This window comes from Martes martes, assembly GCF_963455335.1.
Source record: "Martes martes genome assembly, chromosome: 5".
Classification (NCBI taxonomy): domain Eukaryota; kingdom Metazoa; phylum Chordata; class Mammalia; order Carnivora; family Mustelidae; genus Martes; species Martes martes.
In genome coordinates this window covers 114,616,481-114,637,702 of record NC_137892.1, presented here as the reverse complement: position 1 = coordinate 114,637,702, position 21,222 = coordinate 114,616,481, and the positions used below count along the sequence as shown (strand labels likewise).

The following is a 21,222-nucleotide window of genomic DNA, read 5'->3' as shown; positions in this document are numbered from 1 at the left end:
TTCCTGTATCCCATAGATTTTTTTAAAGGTATTATTTATTTATTTGACAGGGAGAGAGCAAGCGAGAGTACAAGCAGTGGGGGAGTGGCAGGTAGAGGGAGAAGCAGACTCCCCCGCCGAGCAAGGAGCCTGATCTGGGGCTCCATCCCAGCACCCTGGGATCACGACTCGAGCCGAAGGCAGACTCTTAACCAACTGAGCCACCCAGGTGTCCCCTTATCCCACAGATCTTATAAATACGTTGAGAAACTAGACATACAATGAAACACGAGGAAAAGGAAAGTCTTTTTGAGAAATCACACAATACTGAATTAAATAATTATTGTGTGCATGTTACAAGCAAGGCCCTGGGCTGGGGCTACAGGCAGATTTACAGGTGGTCATGCCATCTGGGTCTCAAGCCAGGCATCCATTTTTCTTGCTCCAGATTGTGTGCTGTCAAATGCAATGCCTTGAGTTCATTGACTCCAGTACACATTTTCTTTCGTCATTCCCCTTTTCACTCTAGATAACCCTGGGCTAGATGTTTCGCATTCTCTTTAATCTACGTGCTCACTCTTCTGGCTCTACACAATGAACCTAGTGTCTTACTTAGCTGAATTGTGAAAAGATAACTGAAGTAAAATTCTACAATATAAAATGGCCATCTTGATATGTGAAGCTTTCCCTTTGCCTGTCTTCAAATATCCCCACATTCATTTATTCGTTAAATAGTAACACTGAACACTTATTATGTGCCAGTTACTATGCTACTCCAAATATATAATTTCATTTTCTAGACTGATGTTAGATTATATAGTTTTTTAGATTCATTAATTATTGATTCAGAGGATGACTGGGTTGTAAAAACATTGGCATCATCTAATTTACCCCTCTGTTTTATATACAAGGAAATTAAAACCTGGATAAGACACTCAAGGTTCAAAAAGAAGTTTGTTACAAAAGTCAAAACTAAAACCTTTGTTTCATTACCATTATGGTTTGTTAAGGAAATTAGTTTCATTGACTACTTGTATCCATTTATGTATCTGAACAACGTTAAAACTTTGTTCTCTGAACCTCTAATACAGTTATCAACCAGAGGAGCACTGGGATAATGGAGAGTAAGCTGCTAATCTGTGCTTTTGGTTATGGGGAAACAAAAATCCAACCAGAATGAAAACCATTAAAACTTACCCATAACAGTAGCACCTAAAAAATTTTCCATGTTTCTAAATCTCAATCTCCATTTCCTGAGCTCCTCAAAGCCACTGTACCTTAAGGCAAGCTTGCTGAGTGGCTGCTATGCTCCCATCCTCAAAACTCCTGCTTTCCAAACACAATATATCAGCGTAAGCGTACTCAGAGCTCCTGCTGTGTACAGTCAGACACAAAGGGCCACTCATGAAGGAGGACAACTGATTTCATAAAGAGGTTATCAAGATTGTAACTGAAGGGTTTGACCACTCCTTCCTGGGTTATGGCTTAGCCTGGTTTTCTATGGTCATGGGCCCCACACTCTGAGCCACACACCCTTTGAGATGAAGTGACCTCCTTTTCAGACATAGCTCCTCAAAGTAGATGTCGTGTATAGAAGATTCTCCACCTCTAAGAGATTAGAAAGATCTTTTCTTGGCTACAGACTTTTAAATCTTGAATGATATTTCCTGGATATTAGAATCAGACATTCCTAGGTCTCTGAAACATAACGTTTTTCCTCTTCCAAATTTTATCACAACAATTTCTAAACCTACAGATAAATTGAAAGAATAGCACAATGAACACCTATATACCAATGACAAAACTAAACAAGCACTGGTGTGCCTGGGTGGCTCAGTAGGCTAAGGGTCTGATTCTTGATTTCAGCTCAGGTCATGATCTCAAGGTTGTGAGACCGAGCCCTGCGTCGGGCTCTGCACTGGGCGTCGAGCCTGCTTAATATTCTCTCTCTCCTTCTCTCTCAGGCCATACCCCCCCTCTCCCTTTCTAAAACAAAAAGAAAAATTAAACAGTCATTAAAAATGCATACCACTTTCTCCTTCTTACGTTTTAATACCTGAACATTTCACTAAAGTAAGCCCTACAAAAGAAGCTTACTCAGATCCTCTGAATGTTCTCTCCTCTGGCCCCCTTGTCCCTCCCTGCCAAAGTGTGTGGATCTCAATGGAAGAGGAGTTTAAGGGTAAGTAGGAAAAGAGAGTAGGTGGTGTCAACCCTAGCAATGGTAATTTTAATTAAATTCCTTTTACTTATATATTGCAAATGAACCTCCTGGAGTAGAGAAGAGAATATGTGGTCTGCTTTCAATTTTCTAGCAATGAAAAAAACATTCTATGATTAGTTAGTAAAAACTGGAATAGGATACTAATAAATTTTCTGAAAAACCTTGTTATCAATTTCCAAGTCAGAATTAACAATACAGCTGATAGAATGATTAGAATTCATGCACCTTCTCTGTCTAGTAGTGTTAATTTCCTACATGTCAGACGTGTTTAAACCTTTATTCCCTATTGTTGCGAGTTTTAGTTACAGCAGTGTCATATAGTGGGGCTTAAAATAAGAATGAGCAGTCATTGATGTTTTTGTCTGATTATATAATGACATAAAGAAGCCATATTTTTCATCTACACTGGTCCTCTCTCTTTCCCTCCTCAATTCCAAAAACATCCTGACTGTTGATTTTCCCATCCATTCAACTTTGCATATATGTATTCAGAATTACCACCTTTATTGAGCGTATTTATGGTGCAGGTGCCTTGCCAGGCCTGGGTCTACCAAGGAGAATACAGCTTGTTCTCTGCTTTCAAGGTGGGTGTTCCACGGAAATGGGAAGAGCTCAGGGTAATTTCTGCATGACTGCTGTGCAGATTAAGCGATTTGCTAAGCAAATGCCTCCAGCACTGGGTCTGGTGTTTAGCCAAAACTTGCCACTTGCCAGTCCTCCTCCTCCTTCACTGCCGAGTGGGTATTTCTTCTATGCCTCCTTCTGCCTTCTTCAGGATTCTAACCGTTCTCTGCGCTTAACTCTTAAAAAGTGTGACCTATAGCTTCTTTTGAACCCCCATCTCCCCCACAGCCTGCATGGTCACACTCTCATCAAGGTCTTTGTGATTCTAAATGTTTTATAGTTCATTCCAAGTGGTAAATTTAGTACAATGCATCCATTAACACAATTCTTTCCATTAGTGCTTTCAAAGTCCTCCACTTCGGTGGAATCTTTGCCGACATTGCCAATTTCTCTCTCTGCTGTTTCTCTTTTTTCTAAGACACGCATGTGAGCCCTGCCCCTATCCAATCCATCTGCTTACCTCCAGTGGCTGACAGAGGACACACATGCCTTCTCCATGCCTCACCCTCACCCACTTTCCCTTGGTAGCCAAATGCCACTTTCTCTAAAAATATGATCAACCAAAAAGCTGGTTCATAAGCACCCAAGACAATGTGCCAGTCAGACACACAATATATCAGACAATGAAAACAAGACATGACAGACAAGAAATATGTGGAAGTGAGAAGCCTCCCAGTGTAGTGGTTAAGAGCTGTGGCTCTGAATTCAGATCTGAATTCAAATCTCATCTTTGTAGCTAACTTGCTTTGTGATTTTAGATGTGAGCCTCAGTTTCTGCATTTAAAAATAAAGATCATAACCATTTGTAACATATGAAGTTGTTGTAAGGATCAACTATAACAATGCATGGAAAGCATTTAACTCAATATCTGACCCCTAACTCCTAAAAATGAATAATAGTATTGTTACTACCATCATTATAATGATAAGGTAAGCACACATGTATGCAAAACAGAATTGATCGGAGACATTTGAATGTTTCAGAGTTTAGAGTTTCTTCCTGATAACACAGAGGAATCCTTTATATTGTAATAATGTAAATTTTCAGAGTAAGATAACTATCTTTTTTTCTCTGTTTTCTTTTAGGAAACCAGCTATTGCTTCTAATACAAAATAAACTTTAAAAGAAGCAGCTGTCTTATTTTACAATTCAGCCTCACCTTAACAGCAGAGCATAACAATTACTTTCTGACATAAAAGTACACTGAATAGTATAAAGTTATTATTAATAAATGTAGGATAATGACTTTATTTATTTGCAAGTCTGATTGCACAAAGAAGGCACAAAAAGCCTTCCCGTCATCAGAGGACCAGACCCAATTCCTGCAGCTTACAAGCAATTTATGAAACAGAGCATCTGCCATACTCAAACAAGTATTCAGCATCCAAAAAATTTTTTCCCTTTTAAGGAAGCCCTATATCTCAGCTATTTTGATTGCTTATCCTTGCTCCTTAAAGAAAGCAGCTTTAGGATCAGCAGCTGATATTAGAAAATAATTCAGAAAAACTTATTCTTAGCTAGGGCTAAGTCCCCTTGTCAACATGTTCCCCTAAGCTCTCAGATGTCCACTGGATAGGAGATTTAACTGCTTATGATAGAATTGAGGGAGGAATATGGAAAACAGCACAATATTGTCCTCCAATAAAAATCAATAGCTATTTCATTCAGGAAAAATTCAATTTTGAAATGAACGCTACAAACCTGAGGCCATAAAGAACTGTCCCATCTGGATGCAGGCGGATCATGCGGTTCTTGACAGTCACTCCATGTACAAATGACTTCTTATCATTCAAGAAGTAGGTATCCGGTACCCAGAGCTGGTCTGCCACTCTATTGTCCAGAGTTAAGTTTAAAGGTATTACATTATAGGACAGTCTCTTATCTCTCCAGGCTTGCTGGAAATACATTGTCAAGGTATAATCCTGTGAATGTGAAAAGAAAATGGTTATTTTGTACACAAACGTGGGAGATAGGCAAACATCTTATTATTCATAAGAAAAGAAAATATATACAACCATACACTAGAAACATACTATTCACATATAGGCAAATATTAATTTATTAAACCCCTTCTAACTGAACACCCACTATGTGTCTGTCAGGCACTATGGCAAGTACTGTAAATATGGAAATGAGGAGAGTATATCCTGGTAAAATTTATTATATAGTACCCAGGAAGAAAGATGGTAAGGAATAATTAGTGAATTAACTAGACTTTCCCAAAGTGGGGTACTTAAAATTGTTTTAGATGGGATACAAATACAATTGTAAAAAAGTGGTTAATTGGGGCACCTGGGTGGCTCAGTGGGTTAAAGCCTTTGCCTTCGGCTCAGGTCATGATCTCAGGGTCCTGGGATCAAGCCCCGCATCGGCCTCTCTGCTCAGCAGGGAGCCTGCTTCCCTCTCTCTCTGCCTGCCTCTCTGCCTACTTGTGATCTCTGTCTGTCAAGTAAATAAATAAAATCTTTTAAAAAAAAAGTGGTTAATTTGTTATAGTAATTATTGTAAGAGTTTGTCAAAGAGAATCCTAACCAGTCTAATCAAGGGGGATTTCCCAGGACAGGTGGCATTTATACTGAGACTTATGTAGCTTCTTGGCTAAATAATATTAGCCTAGTCAGTATTTCATGAGAATTTTAATCCCAGGATATTGAATCATCAAGAGGCTCTTAGCTTTTGAGAAACAATGAGTTGTTATAACGTGAGCACTGGCCTTGAAGTCCCAGATTCAGCATTTCTCAATTGTCTCTAGTGTGTAAATTTTTACAAATTCTTTTGCTTAAGTTCTATTAACTATAAATGGGACTTTTAATACATACTTGGTCTAAGCAGAAGATTGTTGACAAATGTATAACTCAAATGCAATTTGTAAACTACAAAAAGCTATATATTATGAATAAAGCATTTACATATATATATTGTGACATGTTTGATCCATTAGAGGCCTATGGGTACAATGTAATTGTTCTCACCCTCATTTGAATGACTTAATGAAAGACCAAATATCATTTCAAAAGATAATTACCATTCTATTTTGAAATCAGTTCACAATGCTCTACTTGAGGGCTTTTGAAAAAACCAGAATCATGTATTAATCATCTCTACCTCTTGAGAGCTAGCACAGTCCTAGGGCACAGTGAATGAATGAATGAATGAATGAATGGGTAACCAATAAGGTACACCTACTGGATTTCTGCACATATCTGTATACTTGTGTAGATAAGATACACAACTCAATCTCTGTGAAGTCCTTAAGTTTTTCCAACCCTTACTGAGATTTATAATGCTAATTTGGTTATGTAATTTTAAAATATAACTTGTAATATATTACCTGCTAATAACATTGAACAGTTTTAATAGGAAAAGTATAATCCCTCTGCAAAAATATTAAGTATTTTCACTTATTTCATAAACATACAAATTTGATCTCATTCAGAAGTCAGGGTAGGGCTGACTTCTGAATGAGAGGTATAGAATCAAAGCTCTATTCTAACAAAAGACTCATTAATATCCTCAAGTTATATCAAATAATGGTGGGTAAAATTTCCTTTAGTGGATCAGTTTAGTTAGTGCTTTGAAGTGCTCTGTAATACTCAGCTTTCATAAGAAAATAGTATGAGGATCTCTAGAATAACAGCTTGATTTATAGTAAAAACAAACTTTTAGACTTATAATTAAAAAACAGAAAAAGGACCAGATACATTTTTTGGATAAGCCTATGATATACCCTAAAAAGTAGGACATAAACAAATAGGCAATTTATATGGAACTTAAGAGAACACATTTTGTAATTTCCAATTCTTGGAGATAAAATTCAAAATTTGATTTTTATTTCTATTAGAAGACAAAGCAATTTATGCCTCTTTGATCATAAACCCCATTAAGATTTAGGGAAGATAATACTGCTTGGAAAGTGCTGGGGTTTATCAGTCAGCTGAGATATGTTTGGACACAGAAACTGTATTCTCTTTGGGGTTAAATGAATGGTACCACTGTAATAACCAGTACCAAATGCTAATGCCCATTATTTGTCAGCAAGGCAAAGCCTGCTAAGAAATGCACCCAGACAGACTCTAGTAAGTCTGCTGTCACACCAATTTTCACTTTATTTTTTTATTTTTTATTAACATATAATGTCTTATTAGCCCCAGGGGTACAGGTCTGTAAATCACCAGGTTTACACACTTCACAGAACTCACCATAGCACATACCTTCCCCAATGTCCATAACCCCACCACCCTCTCCCTACCCCTCTCCCTCCCAGCAACCCTCAGTTTGTTTTGTGACATTAAGAGTCTCTTACGGTTTTTCTCCCTCCCAATCCCATCTTGTTTCATTTATTCCTTTCCTACCTCCCAAACCCCCCACGTTGCAATCACTTTATTTATTTTTAAATGACCCATCAAAGACACTGTCAAGAGTAAAGAAACTCCCGAGTCTAAATAAATATTATTGGACTTAAGAAGAAAGAGTGGTTCTATGTTCCATCCTCTCCCCCAAGCCTCTATCCACCCAAGATAAATCCTTTGAACATTCACATAAAAAAGTGTATCTCTTACGTTTAACAACCCCACCTTTTGAAAGTTGTCTCACAATTGGTTTATTCAACTGGAAAAGCAAAGACAGAAACAAATAAACCACTTCTGGATGCTTCTCAAGCTAGGGCATCACCATGCAAGAAGGACTTAGATAATCATAACTAAAACCAATTGACTTTGAATGTTGAAAAAGATTCAGTAAGCCCACTACAGGCTATCTCTCTCACTAATTACAACTAACTATCCTGGAAATAATTAAGAAAAAAAAAAAAAAAAAGAAAAAAGGAAAAAACCTACCTAAGGCTATGCAAAGTAAGAATAGTATGTGGATTGGAGAGGGAATCAAAATGTGAAGAAAGACCTTTCCATTGCTGAGTTTATTGTTTGTTTTATTTTTTTCTCCCTATTTTATCTCATTAAACACATAACACACAAATCCCAAAGCAAATAAATGGAGAGATATACCATGTTCCTGGATCTGAAAAATATTGTTAAGATGTCAATCTCCCCAAACTGATCTATAGATTAAATTCAATCTTAATATACAAGCAGGATTTTTTTTTGATATGCAGTAGCTGACTGTAAAATTTATGTTAAATTTATGTTAAAAGCAAAAATAAATGAGATTAGAGAAAACAATTTTGAAGAAAAGAGCAAAGTTGGAGGACTCTATTTGATTTCAAGACTCACTATTAAGCTATATCTAACAATAAAAGAATCTAAAAACAAACCCACACAAATATGCTCAATGATTTCTTACAAGGATGCAAAGGCAATAGATTAGAGAGAGCATAATTTTTTTAACAAATAGTCCAGATCAACAGGAACATCCATATGTAAATAAAATTGTAAGAACCTCACCCATACTTTATACCTTACACAAAAATTAATTCAATTACATAGACTCCAAAGTAAATGTAAAACTATAAAACTATGAGAAGAAAACATAAGAAATTCTCTGTGAGTTTGAGTTGGGCAAAGACTTTGATATAAGCCGACAAACACAAATAACAAAACAAAATACTGATAAATTGGACCTCAACAAAATTCAAAACTTATGCTCCATGGAAAACTCCATTAGGAGAGTAAAAAGACAAACCACAGACTGGGAGAAAATGTTTGCCATCGTATATCTGACAATGGATAGATATTCAGAATATATAAATGTATAAAGAATTCTCAAAACTGAACAAACAACCCCATAAAAAGTAGCCAAAAATGTGAAAACTTAACCGATAAAGAAATGCAAATGATAAACAGGCACATGATGTGATGCAAAACATCATCAGTCATCATGGAAAATCAAATTAAAAACTACAATGAGATCCTATAACACACCCATTAGAAAAGCTAACATAAGGGGGAACTGGGTGGCTCAGTCAATTATGCATTCGACTCTTGATTTCAGCTCAGGTCATGATCTCAGGGCTGTGAATTGAGCCTGGTGTCAGGCTCTGCCCTGGGCATGGAACTCCCTTAAGATTCTCTTTCTCCCTCTTTCCTAGGCCCCTTCCCCTCCTAAAAAGAAAAAAAAAAAATCTAAAATAAAAAACATCAAAAAACAACGGACAATTCCAAGTGTTGGTGAGGATGCAGAGCAACTGAAAATCTTATCTGTTGCAGGTAGGAATATAAATTATCAGCCATTTAGAAAACAGTTGGACAGTTTCTTACAAAGTTAACATACATTTGACAAATGACCTAATAATCTTACTCCAGCGTGCAAATATTTACAGCAGCTTTATATTAATCACCAGAACTGGAGACCATCTGGATGCATGATCTTCAGCAGATGAAGAGATAAACAAACTGCTACACCCATGAAATAGAATACTACTCAGCAACAAGAAAGAACAAACTCTTGATATATGCCACATTATCGATATTTTTCAAATACAGGATATTAAGTAAAGGATACATATTAAATTACTCCATTTATACAACATTCTGTAAAAGGTAAAAGTATAGGGGCAAAGAGCAGATTAATAGTTCCCTGGGATTCCAGAGGGGGAAAGGCTGACTGCAAAAGGCCAGCATGAGGGAATGATTTGGGGTAACAGAATTGTCCTGCATTCTAATTGCAATGGCAGCTATATGACTAGGCATTTGTCAAAACTCATGGAACTATATACCAGAATGAGTGTGTTTTTATGTAAGTACGTTTTTAAAAGAATTTAAAACTGCTTAAAAAAAAAAAACAAAGTCTGTAGGGTCAGACACACACAGGTTCATTCATATCCTAGATCTTTTCCTCTGTTGTGACCTTGGGTGTATCCTCTCATATTTCTGCACCTGCTTTCAACTCAGAAGAACAGCTAAAGTTAATTAACTTAGAAATTAGGGTAAACAAAACTGCTTTGACATGTGTGGGGAAAAAGCAGACTAATGCTACAAAATAAGTCTCCTCTGTGCATACTAGGGGAAAAACAGCCCATCAGGGCCAGCTGAAAAGACTCCCACTAAATTCAACAATTCCTCATTGATACGATGAGGGAGCTTGACTAAGCAGCCCCTAAGGCTGTTTCTAGCGATAAAATAATTCTAAGTAACGTTTTACTGATTTTGCGTTCAAATGCATACTGTCACTTAAAAATCTTCTTAATGTCTATTTCTTATATTTCTTTTTTGCTATCTTTGTAATTTGTTTTCTAATAACCAAGATTCAAACTTTTCCTGTTTCTTTGGCTTACTCTTCTAGAAAATATATAGTATGAAATAATTTGTGTGTATATTTCTTAACTGTTTTAAAGTTTATTATTGTGCAAATTGCCTATTCATGCTCTCTGAACATTTTTCTGCTTGAGTGCAAGATAGATATAGATACAGATAGAGATATAGGTAAATGATACAGGCATAGATACAGATAAAACATTTTTACTTTTCTATTTTCTTTTCTTTCTTTCTATATTTCTTTCTATACTTATCTTGACTTTGTATTTGGAAACATGCTAGTACAGAGCTTCACGCAGCTTCCTCTAAAAGTAACATTGTGCAAAACCATAGAACCATATCAAACCAAGGTAGTAACATTAATATAATACTAGTAACTAAATATAGACATTATTAGAACACCACCCATTTGTTCACTAAGGTCTTTTTACTGTTCCAGGATCCAATCCAAGATACTCCCTTGCAGTCAGTTTTTATGCTCCTCAGCCTCCTTCAGTCTGTGGCAGCTCCTCTTTGATGATGTTTATGCTTTCAGAGAATACTGGTCATTTATTTTGCCGAATGTCTCTCAGTTTGAGTTTGTCTGATGCATGCTTATGATCAGATTGTTTATACATTTTGGGCAAGAATGTCACCAAAGAAGCATTATGTCTCATTACTTGTGATATTAATCTTGAACAGCTGATTAAGGCTGTCTTTGCCAGGCTTCTTCACCGGGAAGTTAATGTTTTCCTTTATAGTAAATAAATATCTTGGGGTGGACACTTTAGAACTGTGAAAGCAGTAAGATTATCAGGCTGACTTCTATAATCAGTATAATCATTTGCATGTTTTCCAAATTTCTATTTCTCTTCGTTCACCTCAACCTAAATTGATGTATTCAACCTGTTGATAATGCTTAACTATTGGTAAGACAAACCAAAAGAAATATATACCAACATAAGCCATTTAATGTGCTTTATTATTAAATAATGAGAACTATCTTCTTGAGGATAATTCTGTCTACCTCCTCCTTTCACAAACCAGTGGAATTGTTCTGGATCCTGCTCTCAACTACAGACGTTCACTCTGCAGGTATGGTGCAGCATCTTATCCTGTCTCAAGCCTGCAGATTGCACTTCGTGGTCTATATTCATACAAGGGCCTGATTTGCTATTCAACTACAAAGCTTCAGCATTCTTTCTGTCTTCAAACATCCCTATGGTTTTCCATGTGCTTTTTTGTTCTCTGGATACCTCATCCTTTCTAATCAATGGAGCTTTCCCTTTCTTCTTTCAAAGCATGGCTATGTATGTGAGAAAAAATGTAAATGCAATTATATCATTTCCCACCCCTTTATGTCATTTTTCTTAGTTTTCTGTTTGGGAGCACAGAGAGTGGGGAAGGGCGCGGATTTCACATGTGTTTACTCTGCCATCTGAGGACATAAGGACACCTAACAGTTTATTTTTTCAAGGAGCAGGGTTTGAGGCTTATTTTCATCATTGATAGTGTGTGGGTTGTTTAATTTGCTTTACTTATTGGAACTGCATTCTCTAAGCTTGACAATAACTGCCGCTTCTGTGCTAAAATATTGAGCTTTGGTGATTAATCTTTTTTTTTTTGAGATCTTCTAGATAATAGTTTTGCCTCCAAAATTAGATATTTTCAGATCTCTCTCTTTCTCTCTCTCTCTTTGCTTAGGCTTTCATATGGTGATGGGTATTAAAGAGGACACCTATCGCATGGAGAACTGGGTGTTATACGCAAACAATCATGGAACACTACCTCAAAAACTAATGATGTACTGTGTGTGACTGTGTACTGTATGGTGACTAACAGCATAATAAGATAAAATAAAATAAAAATAATAATAAATAGAAAAATAAAAAATAAAAATTTTAAAGGAAAACCTGCAAAAAATGATAAAATTTTTAGCTTTATCTTAATTACCTCTTGCTGAAATGACAACTGTGCCTAATATACCATAATCTATTATTTCCTTTAATGTATTATACTAGGTCAAAATTGAGGTTTTGAGCTAAGAATCTGAGTTTCTGACTTTTATAAGACAGAGCTGATAATTTTTTAAGGCAGTAAAATCTGTGATTTAGGAACCGTGACTGCAATTTTAATTTAATTTAATTTAGTTTAATTTAAACATAATGCAAATTTCATGTCAATAAAACTCCATGACAGTTTGTTCAACATAACACATTTATCACTTTTACTATCATTCTGGGCATAGTCTTTAAATTTGGGGCATGTTTAGAAAATTTTTTCATTGTTTCTGTTTGGAATTTCTATTTTCAAAAAATGTAACACAAGAGATTGAATTCAAAGATTGAGATGCTAAATTATTCCCCTAATTAATAACTTCTGTTTTTATTCCTGTATGAAAGAAAAGACTTTACATCTGAGGTAGAAATTAACACTTAATTAAATATCATAGGAAGACACAGTCAGTACATAGTAAGGGCATTCTCAACATCTTAAGCCGTCACCTCCTTGAGAGCAAAGAATGTTTCTTAGTCCTGTGTATGTAGACAATATTGCGCATACTTTCTGATAAATGGTACAACTACTTTTGTCTGTTAAATGGTACAGATTTCCTTGTGAACACCTGGGAATATGTACAGAGGTCTAAATTGTGTATACCCTTTACTCTGATATTTACATTGCTAGAGATATTTGTAGAAAATAAGCAGTATGTTTTGACAACTTTATCTACAATTAACATAAATCTCTTACTTTTCTGTCTTCAGTACTAAGAATCTAATTTAAATCACACTATCAGTGAGTAAGTGTAATGCCACTATTACGTCTCCTTGCTTATAGCCCTTGTCTTCACAGGACTGTAGAAACAAAAATCTGTTCACATCTCCCTTGGTTAGTAGTATCCGGATGCTTTTCATGGCACTTAGAATAAAACCCAAACCTACTACCAGGCCCTACATGACCTGCATTCTATAGGCCTCTCTGATCTCACCTCCTACTACCCCTTTTCTTCCCCCACCTCAACTCACTAAGCTTATCTACTACTTAAGCTTTTTCTCTGTTTCACAAATACTCCAACCTCCTTCAGCCTTACAAACTTTGTCTTAACAATTGACTAACTGGAAAAGCTATGTACCTGCGTCTAATTGGCTCTTCCTTGGGATTCAGAGCTCAACTCAAAGATCAAACCTACTCAGTAGGTTCTTCCCTGACCATCTTACTCTCAACCCCAGCAGTCCTATCACATCCTCCATTTTTACTATGTTTATAGCGCCAACCATTTTTTTCAACTAATTCTATTTATTTATTGGCTTACTTTATTTTTCATCTCTCCCAAGTGGAAGGTACATTCCATGAAAATACAAAGCTTTCTTGAACTTGTTTATCACTATGTTCTCATGTCTAAAAAAGAGTTTAGCAGAGTAGCAATACAAGAACTAGCTACTGAAAGACGTGAAAAACTGGGGCCCCAGGGCTGCTCAGTTGTTAAGCATCTGCCTTTGGCTCAGGTCCTGATCCCAGGGTCCTGGGATGGAGCCCTGCATTGGGCTCCCTGCTCTTTGGGAAGCCAGCTTCTCCCTCTCTCACTCCCCCTTCTTGCATTCCCTCTCTCGCTGTGTTTCTCTCTGTCAAATAAATAAATAAAATCTTAAAAAAAAAAAAAGATGTGAAAGACAATGCACAGACATTTATCTCCTCAAAAATACTTATTGCTGGATTACCAAAAAAAAAATTAATTAAGACCATCAGCATGGAACTGAGTAAATACAAGAGAAACGTTGGAATTAAAAATAACATTGTAAAGATATTTGTTGACATGAATAGATATTCTCAACATATTATTATATATTAGTGTTTTTTAAAGAATACTACAAAACAATATGCACAATATGATCCCATTTTGAATTATATAAATATATATATTTGGAAAAAGTGTCTAAAAGAAATATAATTATTAACATATAAATATAAATATTAACAGTGGTATCTCTGTATGGTGTGATGACAGGAGATTTTTAATTCTTTTTGTAATCTATATTATTTTGTTTTATAAATAAAAATTATTTCTTTTTTTGGTTTATGCAAATTCAAGTTAGTTAACATATCAGGTATTAATTTCAGGGTAGAATTTAGTGATTCATCAGTTGCATATGACACCCAATGTTCATTATATCAAGTACCCTCTTTAATACCCATAACCCAGTTACCCTAGGTCCCCACCATACCCCTCCAGCAACCTTCAGTTTGTTTCCTATAGTTAACACTCTCTTGTGGTTTGTTTCTCTCTCTGTTTTTAGCCTGTTTTATTTTTCCTTCCCTTCTCCTATATTCCTCTGTTTTGTTTCTTAAATTCCACCTGTGAGTGAATCCTATGATATTTGTCTTTCTCTGACTTATTTAACTTAGCATAATACCCTCTAGTTTCATCTACATCATTGCAAATATCAAGATTTCATTATTTTTGATGGCTGAGTGATATTCCATTTATGTATACTTATATACATATATATACACACACACATATTACATCATACCTACAACAAAAACTGTATAAATAAATAATTCCTTGTTGAATTAAATTATAAAAATAGAATCTAATATTAAAAATATGTCTTTGCTTTCTGCATATTTTGGAGATCAGCATAAAGGAAAAGGAAATGTAGTCATAAATGAAAAATTCTCAGCCTTTTGGCTTGTTATTAACAAAATACACACTCCTTTGTATTAATCAAGGGATTTTATCCAAAATCACATGACAAGTAACATCTTTAAATGGGAAACTATTTTTCCATCCCAGGGAAATTCACAGTTAAATCATCATTGAGAAGTGAAAGTCCATCCCTAATTTTCCTCCTAAATCCTGAAAGAGGAGATCCCAGACTCTTCCTCTGACACTAACTTCTGTTTTCCTCATACTAACCATTAAGAAATTTCATTATTAATACAAAGGCTTCATATCTGTTCCTTGTTTAATACTCAGAGGAGATAAACACACATGTGCACACACACACACACACACACACACACACAGCACACCACACACAGCATACTGCAGTGCAAATTTGAGTCAATGGATTTTTCCAAAAAGCTTTCAAAGAGACTCCATTGTTTGTAAATTCCAAACTCTTCTTTATGGTCTGTTCTACTCGCTTCATCTCTCTGCATCTCTGTTTCCTCATCCAAAATGAATCAACAGAAATTAAGAGCTTCAGAGTTTTCAGAATTTGAGTTTCAGATGTTCTAGGATTGTGTCTCCATTTTTCTGCAACTAATCACTCTCCTGAACTTTTTGTTTCAACTAAACGTGTCTACCTCCCCAACAGATCTTTACTTTCCACTTGGCTTATTCTTTTCCCTGTACCTTTCCTTGTCTGCCTTCCCAAATCCGACCCATTCTCTAAGCATTTATGAGGACTCTCCCACTTCTCCTTCTGCCACTACCCAAGTCTGTCCTCTGAATCCTTTAATGCAGAGGTTTGTAGCACCCTAAGCATCATTGAATTGAACTTTTACTCACTGTGATGTTAATTAGAGGAGGGGGGTAGCCTCCCCAACTAAACTGTACTGTGTTCTCCAAAGTCAGAAACCATACCATTGTTTGTTCAGAGTGACCTGAGCATCTCACCTTTAACATAATTGATGCCTTATAAATATTTATTCATGGACACACTAAAATAAAGCTTGTTCTACTTCTTCATTTGTCCTTTTGGGTTTCAAATTCTGATCATTTAACTCTTAGTAATCATTACTCCTGAATCCACCAAGGATTTGTTCTCCCCACCCACAGGCATTTGAGAGTGAGTTTTCATTCTGTCCCTTTCCCACATGTTTCCAATACCCTCAGAGCTACTGTTTTTGTTGTTGTTGTTGTTGTTTTTAAGTTTTTTATAGCTCCTCTCATTCTACTAGCAAAGTCCCCAGGGCTGAGAATGAGGATTTCTGAAGGACACGTTATCTATCCAAAGCAGAAAGAACTCAGAGAGAAGTACAAATATTCCCACAAAGCCCTTTCCACATTGCTAGCTCTTTAAAATGCTCTCTGTCTTCCACATCTGAGCCCACAAATTGGTGATCCAATTATAGGTCATGGCAATATTTCCACATTATCAACCTCCTAAACTAGAATGTAATGGAGTAAAACTCAGCCCCCACTTAATAGAAGCCATCACACCAGATGTTCAATTGCCGCATTTCAGAAGAAACACATGGCTGCAGCTCTGACTAATTGCTAGAGACACATTCGGGACATGAGAGCTGCACCTAAGATCACTCATAAGGGAAATCTAAGTTCAGAAGTGACTGATTATTTCCTTGTATGTGAAACTGAAATGCACATGGTCAAGACAATGAACTCTTCCACTATTTTGCTTAGTTCACTTTGCATTTTATTACAGACTAACCTTCGCAGTGATGATGGGACTAAGTCCAAGGATGGCTACAAAACTAAGCCAGTATAACTGGTTATCTCTGTCCCCATCTTAATATAGAATGCACCCTGAGTAGAGAACTCAGTTCACCCTGAGATAATCAACATCAAAATTACACTTTGTATGTATGATTTGTTCCCTATCATTTTGTCTTTTTTCTTACTCAGTAAGGTTATCTCAAATTGCTTTAAAATCTTTCTCCAATTTTAATATTGAACATTGACCCTAGGCTAACACTTTTTACATGCATTATCTTATTAATTATCAAAACAGCCCTATAAGTTATGCATTGGATAGATTCACCACTTCCTAGCTACTGTGATATTTTGGGCATGCTACCTAAATTCCCTGAGACATCATGCTCTGTAAAACAAAGTAAATCATATTCCTTATTAGCAAATAAGTTCACCCAAGGAAAGTGATTAGTAGAATACTTGGCTCAGATGAAGTGCTCTATAAACATTTGCTGTTATTATCATCATTGTTTTCATTATTTCCATTTTCCACGTGACACATTTGAAACATGGAGAGGTGAGGGTTGCCTGGGTGGCTCAGTCGGGTAAGTGTCTGCTCTTGGCTCATGTCATGAGCCCAAGGTCCTAGGATGGAGCCCCGCTTTGGGCTCCCTGCTCAGCGGAAAGTCTGCTTCTCCCTCTCCCATGACCCTGTCCCCAGCTCATGCGCGTGCTCTCTCTCTCTCTCTCTCTCTAATGAATAAATTTAAAAGATCTTAGAAAAAATAAAATGAAGCATGGAGATATGAGTCATTTTTCCAATGTCACTCAGTCAATAATTTCCTAAGTCATGATTTGGTTAGGGGAAATCTCTGGCCATGGATCCCATGTTTTTAGTACTATAATGAGCTGCCTCTAGAACACTGATCTTACTGCCAGTTTTGATTCTGAGTCATCATTTCCCAACATTGCTTTCTATTCTACTCCACTCCAAAAAGTGAGGGAGGAAATTATATTTCTAGCTAGATAGCTAGCTAGCTATCTACACAGTTACATAGAAGAACAAAGAAACTAGAACAATTATGGGCAAATAAAAGTTATTTCTCAAGGGGAAAAGGTAAACATTGATCCCTGAGAATTCTCTGAGATTTGAATACCGAAGTTGTGTATATATGCACATCTTCCTGATTAGACATACAGAGACTCAATTTTACACCAAAGATGATTGCATCAACTCCCTCTGACCCTGTAGAATGACTAACATAGCTCTGGTTTTTCCAGAGTGTATAAGTTACTACTGAGAAGCCCAAGGTAATCAGAGGGACTATAGGGGATGATCTGTAGTAATGCACTTATTCAGAAATAATTCAATTGGAAAACTATTTTCAGCAAACTAAAGCATGCTCAACGTAGATAAGAAAGAAAGAAAGGGAGGGGAAATGGTAAGTGCTATTAGGGATGTGGAGAAATTGCCTTGTGCACTCTTGGTGGAAATGTAAATTGATGCAGTTGCTGCAGAAAACAGTATGGTAGCTCTTCAAAATATTAAAAAATAGAATTACTACAAATAATATGGAGGACAAGGGTAGATGGAGAGGAGAAGGGAGTTGAGGGAAATTGGAAGGGGAGGTGAACCATGAGAGACTATGGACTCTGAAAAACAACCTGAGGGTTTTGAAGGGAGTGGGAGTGGGAGGTTGGGGGAACCAGGTGGTGGGTATTAGGGAGGGCACGGATTGCATGGAGCACTGGGTGTGGTGAAAAAACAATGAATACTGTTACGCTGAAAAGAAATAAAAAAAAATAGATTACTATATGATTCAGCAGTCCCACTTCTGGGTATATATCCAAAAAGAATTGAAAGCAGGATCTTTAAGAGATATTTGCCCACCCATGTTCATAGCAGCATTATTCACAATAGCCAAGAGGTGAAAGCAACCCAAATATCCATTAATGGATGAATAAACAAAATGTAGTATATATAATGAATTGTTTTTCCACCTTTTAAAGGAAGGAAATTCTGGCACATGCTACAAAATGGATGAAATTTGAAGATATTATGCTAAGTGAAACAAGTCAGCCACAAAGAAACAGAAAATGTATGATTCTGTTCATATGAGATATCTAATGGTTAAATTCAGAGAAACAGAAAATATAATGGTGTTTTCTAGGGACTGGGAGGAGAAAGAAAGGTACAATTGTTTAATGGGCATAGTTTCAGTTTTTCAAGATGGAAAGAGTGCTGGAAACTGGTGACATAACAATATAAATATACTGATACTACTAAACTGTTTACTTACAAAAAGTATATTAGGGACACTTAGCTAAGTTACCATTTGCAAAAAATAAAGAATCATTTTATAAAGCACTCACTTGCTTTATAATTTTAGATTTGTATAGAGTTATTTAGTAAACCTTCTACTTTTTACATGATATTTTGTAAAAAATATATATATAAGAAAAGCTGGAGATATTCTTTCTCCCTCTTTTTGCACGAATGTATTTAGTAAAAAAGTAATGTTACAGAGCTACCCTATGACCCAGCAATTGCACTACTGGGTATTTACCCTAAAGATACAAATGTACCAATCGGAAGAGTCACATGCACCCAAATGTTTATAGCAGCAAATGTCTGCAATAGCCAAACTATGGAAAGAACCTAGATGTCCATCAAGAGATGAATGGATAAAGAAGATGTGGTATATATATATACAACAGAATACCATGCAGCCATCAAAGGAATGAAATCTTGCCACTTGCAATGATGTGGATGGAACTAGAGGGTATAATGCTGAGCGAAATAAGTCAATCAGAGAAAGACAATTATCCTATGATCTCCCTGATATGAGGAAGTTGAGAGGCAGGATGGGAGGTTTGTGGGGTAGGGAAGGAAAAAATGAAACAAGATGGGATTGGGAGGGAGACAAACTATAAGAGACTCTTAATCTCACAAAACAAACTGAGGGTTGCTGGGAGGGGTATGGAGAGGGTGGATGGGTTATGGACATTGGGGAGGGCATGTGATATGGTGAGTGCTGTGAAATTTCACAGACCTGTACCCCTGGGGCAAATAATACATTGTATGTTAACAAAAATAATTAATTAAGAAAAGAAGAAAAAGTAATGTTACAAAGTCTTTGTTGCTGTAGGATACAGATACAGAAAGATTGGTTTGATCAAGTTAATAGGAACAGTTTTACTTGGGATATAGAGGTATATTTAAAATCTCCAAGGAAAATTGCATTTGTGGCTATTTGACATGACAGTATTATTTTTTATAACTCACCTTGAATAACAGAAGTTACATACACATCACTATTATTTTTTCAAATCAAACAAATTCATTGAGTTATCATTGATGTAAACTATTACTTTCACCAGATATGATACATCTGATGGTTGGTCTCAAAAGTGATCTTTGAAATTACCACGTTTTAAAAATTCATTTTCAGCATACAGCACACTGACCAGTGGTGCATATTATTATTAAGTACATCAAAATAAAAACATTTACAAGATGCTTCTAGTGTTTTTTGGTCTCCCATGGAGTTTCCTACAATGGTGCACTAATCTACCAGTTACAAAAGAATAACTTTGCAAGAGATTTTAGGGAGAAGGGAATAGGCAAACAAATATTCCACATAGATCTCCATGAGCATTTGTCATGACTGATTGTAATTATACTACATCATTTTATGTGTCCTTTCAAATAAGTTTGTCTTACCTTATTTATGCATACTTGCAATGGGTAGAGCTCATCCTATGTTATTTGGCTAATTTAGTTTTTCCTTTAATTCTAAGCAGTTGATTTTGTAGGAAAAGAGAAAAATCTGAGGAAATGACAGATACAGGAAATGCTATATAGACCCTTTTCAATATTTTAGATGCTTATTTTGTTCTGCCTGGCATGAGATAGGCTCATTCTTTCTGAAGCAGTAGCCTCAGAAGAGATCTGACACTATTAAAAAGAAAGGACATTTTAAAATAAGTACACATCACTGCTTTCATACTTTTGACAAGCTTGTAGATGCTGAGAAGGCCAATCTACAGACCCAGGTAGGAACAAAGAGAATATGCTTAGTCAATGCTTCCAAGAGAATACCTGATGTGTTAAGATGAAACAGAAATGCATATGACCACTTTTGGAGGCAAAGCCAATTTAAAAAAAAAAAATTGGGACGAAAGTGGCATTAGGCACAGAGCTTTGCCACTTCCCTGTCTGCATCAGATATTCTTAGTACCTACTGAATGCATCAACAGGCCAAGATTTCTGAGGTTGAAGTAGCTTCCTTCTTTCTTGTATGACTGTCCCCTACATATCTAACTTCTGCAACTGTAGAGTCAGAATTTGACAATCCTTTTTAAATTGTGCATCCTAACACCCCACTCTAGTTCTGGCCCTGCATGATGTATAAGCATATGTCTCAGATTTTTAAAAAAAATATGCTTATTGATTTATGTTATCGTGAAGTAGATTATAGAAGATTTGAATACTATGTAAACATTAGGATGAAGAAAATTTAAACAACTCAAAATAGCACTCTTCAGAGTAACCACAAACACATTGGACTGTTTCTTCAGGTAATCTCAAAGCAGTCCTCCAAGTATTACAAATTTATGGTTTTATGCCACACACACACAGACACACACACACACACAGACACACACACACGCACTCTTCATAATCCTAATGATTTATCAAGCTAAGCCTGGGACCATTTTTCCCAGTCCTCCCATCAACTCTCTCCTCATTGTCTTTCTGAGACTATCAAATGTAAGCCAGTACAATGTGTTAATTCCTGAACATAGCGGCCCTTTTTCACCCCTC

The 21,222-nt window shown here is 36.2% G+C and overlaps 1 protein-coding gene across 2 annotated transcripts in view; it reads right to left on the bottom strand.

Moving 5' to 3' along the window:
- The window catches only part of GABRB2 (gamma-aminobutyric acid type A receptor subunit beta2), a gene marked incomplete at both ends in the record, with an annotated part of 235,063 nt that overhangs the window by 148,845 nt on the left and 64,996 nt on the right, over positions 1-21,222 (bottom strand). For both annotated transcript variants that reach the window (XM_080804923.1, XM_080804924.1), the window contains one exon: positions 4,530-4,750. In XM_080804923.1, the coding sequence (XP_080661049.1) occupies positions 4,530-4,750 (221 nt within the window). The remainder of the gene's footprint in view (positions 1-4,529; positions 4,751-21,222) is intronic.